At 38.5% G+C, this 7,739-nt stretch overlaps 1 protein-coding gene across 7 annotated transcripts in view; it reads right to left on the bottom strand.

The window, feature by feature from the left end:
• Positions 1 to 617: 617 nt before the first annotated feature.
• Positions 618 to 7,739, bottom strand: part of carmil1.L (capping protein regulator and myosin 1 linker 1 L homeolog) — a 165,402-nt gene continuing 158,280 nt past the window's right edge. For 6 of the 7 annotated variants that reach the window (XM_041566338.1, XM_041566339.1, XM_041566341.1 and 3 more), the window contains 4 exons: positions 7,490 to 7,568; positions 7,026 to 7,259; positions 5,487 to 5,627; positions 618 to 1,051 (listed from right to left, as the gene is read on the bottom strand). In XM_041566338.1, the coding sequence (XP_041422272.1) occupies positions 885 to 1,051; positions 5,487 to 5,627; positions 7,026 to 7,259; positions 7,490 to 7,568 (621 nt within the window). In that variant the 3' untranslated portion in view covers positions 618 to 884. The remainder of the gene's footprint in view (positions 1,052 to 5,486; positions 5,628 to 7,025; positions 7,260 to 7,489; positions 7,569 to 7,739) is intronic. The other variant, XM_041566340.1, reaches the window with a different exon arrangement.

The raw sequence follows: 7,739 nt of genomic DNA, 5'->3' as shown, positions 1-7,739 counted from the left end.
TAAAGTCATTTAGTGGAAACATCTGATTTTTATCCAGTACATAGAAACAGTGCAGCAGTTTTAATGCCCCTCAGTTTTTTGGGTGCAGCATATACTAATAAAGAACACTTTGGGGTGTTTTGCCCATGGTATGGGGCATGCACAGTGATGCTGCAGTCAACCCTAGAAGTCTAAAAATCTAGTTGCGCTTTCTTCCGTTCAGCCGCAGGGGAGCGCAGGAGTAGACGCACTGAATTATTGTCAATGGGACTGTACTCACACAGAGGCATGTAAGCGCCAAATGCAGGTAGGGACGCAGCATGTTGCATTTTACCTGTGTTTGGTGCTTACATACGTCTGTGTGAGTACAGTCCCATTGACAATAATTCAGTGCGTCTACTCCTGCGCTCCCCTGCGGCTACATGGAAGAAAGCGCAACTAGATCTTTAGACTTCTAGTGCAGGTAAAAACGTTCGTCTGTAAGAGCCCTTAAAGGGGGATATAGCTCAGACTCTGGACTGATGGAGATTATGATGGACTTCTATAGAGCAATTAAGAGCAACTTTCAGGTTCAAGTGGGTCATGGTTTTCTTGAGCAAAGCAATGTCAAGATCTTCAGCCCTCCATCTGTTCTGAACAAAAACCCCAGAATCCCCAGGCAGCAGTTGGGTGAATGAGAATGCAGGGGCTTGTTGTATAATTGCTGGAAGTGTGACAGGTCTAATATCAAACATTCACGTTAAACATATTCAAGTACAGGAAAAAAAAAAAAATCTAGTTTAACAATGAGAAACAAGTGTAGAGAACACACATAAGACAAAATCAAATGACGATAAGAAACACTGAAACTTTAAAATAAACATATATCTAAACTGTTTTTTCTCTATATATATATATTGGAATGATTATATAAAAACAAACTCTTTATCCACTTCCTCTCCCGAGTCACAGGATTTGCTTCGTTGCTGCCCTTCTTTGCTTAAGGCCTTGGGTTTCTGCTCTGGACCCTCTGTTGGAGTTTGGCTCTGACCCCTTTTTGGCGATACCTCCGATGAGGAAGGGGGTCGTGCTGCTTTAAAATAAAATAAACAGTGTAAATCCCTTGCAATGCACAGGACTTACCTACAGACAACATTGTATGAGTAACGGGAATTCCTGCCCTTTGTATCTGTACCTTCTGCTGGACAAATCACAAGTGGCTCTAGGGTTGTATTATAAGAACAGAGAAATGGATTAAAAGGATGAATGTGACCTTGCTCTTGGGTGGGTACAGGATCACAGCAGAAACATCTTCATTAAAAATAAGCTGGATCATATAGGAAGCCTTTAATGGGATACTGTCATGGGAAAACGTGTTTTTTTTAAAAACACATCAGTTAATAGTGCTGCTCCAGCAGAATTCTTCACTGAAATCCAATTCTCAAAAGAGCAAACAGATTGTTTTATATTCAATTTTGAAATCTGACATGGGCTAGACATATTGTCAGTTTCCCAGCTGCCCCGAGTCATGTGACTTGTGCCTGCACTTTAGGATGGAACTACTTTCTGGCAGGCTGTTGTTTCTCCTACTCAATGTAACTGAATGTGTCTCAGTGGGACATGGATTTTTACTATTGAGTGCTGTTCTTAGATCTACCAGGGAGTTATCTTGTCTTAGGGAGCTGCTATCTGGTTACCTTCCCATTGTTCTTTTTTTAGGCTGCTGGGAGGGAGGGGTGATATCACTCCAACTTGCAGTACAGCAGTAAAGAGTGACTGAAGTTTATCAGAGCACAAGTCACATGACGGGGGCAGCTGGGAAACTGTCTATGTCTAGCCCCATGTCAGATTTCAAAATTGAATATAAAAAAATCTGTTTGCTCTTTTGAAAAATGGATTTCAGTGCAGAATTCTGCTGGAGCAGCACTGTTAACTCGTGTGTTTTGGAAAAAAAACTGGTTTTCCCATGACAGTATCCCTTTAATCAAAGAGAATGTTTTTTTTAAATTAGTGAATTATCGTAAAGGAACAGTAGCAAGTGTTTTCAAGTAATGAATACCCTGCACTGGTAAAACTGGTGTGTTTGCTTCAGAAAGACTACTATTGTTTATATAAACAGCTACTGTGTAGCCATGGGGCAGCTATTCAAGCACAAGACATAAAGTAGATAACAGATAAGCTAAGTAGAATCCCATTGTATACTGCAGGGCTTATCTGTTATCAGCTGTGTATCCTGAGCATTTTCTCCTTTTTTTCCAGCTTGAATGGCTGCCCCCATGGCTACACAGCAGCCTATTTATATAAACTATAGTAGTGTTTCTGAAGCAAACACACCAGTTGTACCAGTGCAGAACACCAGTACATTATACAGTATTTAATTAATTTAATACACTTTCATTTGTTGGTGTTACTGTTCCTTTAACTATTTAATTATAAAAAAAACTATAGGGTCATATAAAACATTTGAACAAGGTCTAAAAAACCCAAAAAACCCTCATATGCTGGTAAGCTGTTGCTATGGGATACTAATAGTGCAATGAAATAAAACGTTCAAACTTTGCACCATAGCCATTTATTTACGGTGACCTGGTTAAAAAACAAACATGTTACTGGTTGCTATGCGTTGCTAGAACTGGTGCAGGCTTTTCCCTTTCCCCTAGTTATACCTGATGATCTTTCCTGAACTCACATCAAGTAAAAGGAAATCTTATCCTGAGAGGCATGATATATTTGGTTGAGGTTTGAGAGGTGATATCTGCAGTTTAGTTTAATGAGCTGAAAAGCAGAAAAGATGAGGGCAGTGTAGAACTGACAGATGTGGAAATCTGCTGCCATTATGATTAGAATAAGAACATAAACCATTGCTGGAATCATGGGTTGTTTGCTGTCATAGTAATGATTAAAGAAGCACCAAAACATACAAGAATTATATTTCATAGAATTACATTTAATATCACAACAGCTAATATTGAATATAAAATCTACTTAAGAATCATGTTTATATTTTTACAAGGATAATCAATGCTAAATAATGGCTGGGGTTGAGTGGTAGGATTGAGGGAGTAGCAGAAACATACTTTATTTACATGTCCTTTATTAAAGAGGAAAGGAAAATGACATCTGAGAACAAGCTACTTCTGTACATGAGGGGCTGCTATATAAAGAAGCAATACTCAAATACAAATAATCACTGCTGTGCTTAGAGCGACACCTACTGTTTAGAGGTGGAAACAGCAAAAATGCAACAGATCTTTTACCCCAATGCCCTAAATGACTTCAATTGCCTAAATAATTCATGTTAATATGGAAATATCAGTGTTGTATCAAGCTGAAAAAAGATGTTTATGATTCACTACATTTGAGCTAAATATGAGGATTCTAATTTTTTTTTAATTTCAGGAATCCCAGGGTTAAAAAAGGGTGTTACATTCTAGGCCTCACCAGCCTTTAGCCAAAGGTTAAACCTGCCGCCATACTTTTAATCAGGGCTTTGGACGCAGTTAAAGAAGCCAGTTTGTGCACCTGACACTATGTCCTCACACTGAGGGGCACATTTACTATTGGTCGAATATCGAAGGTTAATTAACCCTCGATATTCGACCGTCGAAGTAAAATCCTTCGACTTCGAATATCGAAGTCGAAGGATTTACCACAATTCCTTTGTTCGAACAATTGAAGGAAAAATCGTTTGATCGAACGATTAAATCCTTCGAATCGAACAATTCAAAGGATTTTAATCTATCGATCGAGAGATTTTCCTTCGATCAAAAAAAGCTAGGAAAGCCTATGGGGACCTTCCCCATAGGCTAACATTGGTGTAGGTTTTAGGTGGCGAAGTAGGTGGTTGAAGTTTTTTTTAAAGAGACAGTACTTCGACTATCGAATGGTCGAATAGTCAAACAATTTTTAGTTTGAATCGTTCGATTCGAAGTCGTAGTCAAAGGTCGAAGTAGCCAATTCGATGGTTGAAGTAGCCAATTCGATGGTCGAAGTAGCCAATTCGATGGTCGAAGTAGCCAATTCGATGGTCGAAGTAGCCAATTCGATGGTCGAAGTAGCCAATTCGATGGTCGAAGTAGCCAATTCGATGGACGAAGTAGCCAATTCGATGGACGAAGTAGCCAATTCGATGGTCGAAGTAGCCAAAAAAAACTTCGAAATTTAAAGTATTTTTTATTCTATTCCTTCACTCAAGCTAAGTAAATGTGCCTCTGAGTGTGTTTGGAGATCCAAATTATGAAAAGATTCCTAATCTGGAAAACCCCAGGTCCAACGCATTCTGGATAACAGGTTACATACCTGTATTCTATTTCAGAAATGTTCTATTTCAAATACGCATCTTGTGTCTAATCTCTGACTATCTGTGTCCCTGCTATCACAGACTAGGAGAATATTAGAAACGTCCAGTCAGGTTTGTATTCAAAATACTGGCATTCTTACTCTGATAAAATTCCACGATTCAAGAAGCAATGCTGTTCAACATATCCCATATATTCACTATACTACATGTTCAGACCAGATTACAATACAATGATGATGTCAGAGGAGTTATGGGGGCAAATATCTTAGAGGGTCACATCTGGTTCAGATTTAGAGCATAGACAACAATCTACAGTAACTATAAATAATAGTGCAGACAGATTATGGGAAACACACAATAACGGAGTCCAGTTATGTCCACTAACAGATCATACATAAATGATCCACTCCAATTGTTCTGATTTCTGCCAGTGCTAACAAGTCTCTTTATATACTGTACATAAGTTCATTTTTTGAGTCAATACAATAAGCATTTCTACCTCACATCCTAAAGTCTTCCCATACAGACCTTTTCCAAGGGAATGCTGGATATACTGTATATAAAAGGGCTTTAGCACACGGCAGATTTAGTCTGCGGGGCGACAATCTCCCTGAACTGCCTTCCCCCTAGCTTCCTCCTGCTATAATGAGAAAACGCCAGCGCCAATGCAATCGCGGCGCTTCCTCACAAGGAAATTTTGGGTGACTTTGGAAATCGAAGTGCATTGGCGCTGGCGTTTTCTCATTATAGCAGGGGGAAGGCAGTTCGGGGAGATTGTAGCCCCGCAGAAGAGGCGATTAGTTGCTAGGAGACTAAATCTCCCTGAATCTGCCCGTGTGCTAGCTCCCTTATATTGAAAACTCTGCCATCCCATGTATCTCTTTATTTTGCTATAACAACCAGACTTACTATTGTTCTATTCTTTTTCTTATCTGTACCTGCAAAAAAATTCCTGCTAATTCCAATGCATGCCCCAAAACATACTTTGAAGCCATATGCAGTTTTATTTCCCAAGGTTTTTTTTTTTTTATGAACTTCGATATAGGTGATCAGTAAACAAACTGACTGAACAGCTATTGGCTTTTGGAGAATGTTGCGGGCTCCAGTTCTTTAAAGAACCAGACAGCCACAAATTATCTAATATGTCTTTGTAAAAAAAAAAAAGTTGGTATTCTGATATTTGAATCCTTTGAAATATTCTTATAGTATACTGCAAATTCCAGCTCACCTTCATCTAGCAATGGTTTGGCAGCTGGAGAAGCAGTCATCTGTCCATCTCTCTCCTTGTCTGATGGGACTCTCTTCAGTATTGGAGGAATTAGGGCTGATTTTGGGGAACACAGCGCAGATGGAGATTCTGGTACGTCATCTAAAGATATTTAAGTCAATTAAGAACAACATAGATCACATGACTCTAAATCCTAAAAGCTTTTTTATAGTGCTAACAAAACAGATGCCCCCTCCGTTTCATTTAATTTAGCAATCATTTCTATACTTTGGCTCAGTACCAGAGCCAAGGCCGCATGCACTCTAGGCAAGACCCTGCTCTACCACTCCTCCTGTTCATCTCATTTTCCCACAGTCCCTGCCTCCTGGTACACAACCAGCTTATCAAATCCCTTGAATTTAAAGAGTGGACAGAACTAGGGGAAGGTAGGCAGAAGAGGAATGTGCCCAGCCCTTCCACTTTTCACCCTTTGAACATATCTCATCTGCCTACCCCTAGTTACAGTCCTGTCTGGCTCTTCAGACTCACTCTGTGTTTGGTGGGGTTGGGGCCAAGCACCATCATTTTGCCATGTTCCGGTATAATAGGAGATTATAATAACATTTGTAATTAATATAAAGACTTGTTTCTGCCTGCAGAAAAATTGCAAAATACTACTGCATATCCTCAATGTTTCTTTGTTCCTGTAAATTAAATACACAAATGAAATACTAAATTAAATACAGGCATGGGATACGTTATCAGGAAAGTTCCAAACCATAGACTCCATTTTATCCAAATAAAAATGATTTCCCTTTTCTCTGTAATAATAAAATAGTACCTTGTACTTGATCCAAACTAAGATATAATTAATCCTTATTGAAAGCAAAACCAGCCTATTGTGTTTATTTCATGTTTTGTAGTAGAATGCTATGGTAGGTATGAAGACCCAAATTTCGGAAAGATCAGTTTTCCAGAAAACTCCAGGTCCCGAGCATTCTGGATAACACTTCCCATACAGTACCTGCACTTGCATGCTGCTTTTTTATTATCATGCTCACTTTATAAGAAAGATTCACATTTACTGTTGAAAAAGGCAATGTATTTGCAAGGATAATCTTTTTCCTATATCCTCTATGTCTACAGAAAGCCCAATGCAAATAGAACATTGGAAGAAAGACTATTATTTATATTAAGAAGCCACTGTTCTCCTAGGAGTGCATTAAATATCCTGTGTTGATATACACAAAAAATGACTCAAGTACTGAACCTGTGCAACAGAGACTGTCAAAGTCAATGCATAGGTGCAGTGTCATGTGACAGCAGGACAGGAGGACAACAAAGAATATGATTAGATAGATTTAGGGGATAATATATTCAAATCCTTAGCAATCCATTATTCAAATAACCACAATAACTCTTTATATATGGGTATATATATATATATATATATATATATATATATATATATATATATATATATATATATATATATATATATATATATATATATATATATATATATATAGTCACATTACTAAACCAGAAGTAAATGTTTACCGGTGCGAGAGCTGCTTCTGGGCTTCTGTGGCACAGAGGGACGTGCTGACAGGGCTGGCTTTGTGGACTGAAGGGGTGGCTTTGGGCTAGTTGGAGTACTGGAAGAACTCTTGGACCTTACACTACCCTCTGGTTTCACTTCGGTTTTCAAGTTTTTATCTGCAGTTAAGGCAGCGGATTCTCCTTTAGCTGAAGGAAACCGGCTCTCTGTGGAAGGCTGATGGAATTTGGGAACTGAAGAAAAGAAACACAGTATCATTTCATTGCACACAAATGTGCTGATAATTTAATGCAACTTGTGTGAACTAAAGATCATATTTAAAAACTGAATTAACGAAAAGTTAAATGCGTTAATTGTTGACCCATAAACATGAGACACAGTTATCATGTATCTGTACCCCCTCCCATAATTTCTGTGGATACTAAAATAAAGCCTTTAGACCCCTCCCCACACACAATTTTACCTGCTCCACTTCCTTCAAGTTTTTCTGTTATGATCAGACCATCGGACGTGTCTTTGCTGCCAACATCGTTTCCGAATTTCTGTGTATAATAAAATAATGACTTAGGACACTGAATTGCAAGGCATTTACAGTCCATGTACTGTTTTATTTCCTGAGGCACAAGTGTCTTTTGAACGCCACAAGAACAAACATTTTACTGAACCATGGGGCTGATCAATTTAAAGTATTATAGTAGAGCACAATTAATAAT

Source organism: Xenopus laevis, chromosome 6L, assembly GCF_017654675.1.
Source record: "Xenopus laevis strain J_2021 chromosome 6L, Xenopus_laevis_v10.1, whole genome shotgun sequence".
Taxonomy (NCBI): domain Eukaryota; kingdom Metazoa; phylum Chordata; class Amphibia; order Anura; family Pipidae; genus Xenopus; species Xenopus laevis.
The sequence above is the reverse complement of the archived record's forward strand: the minus strand, read 5'-3'. Positions and strand labels throughout refer to the sequence as shown.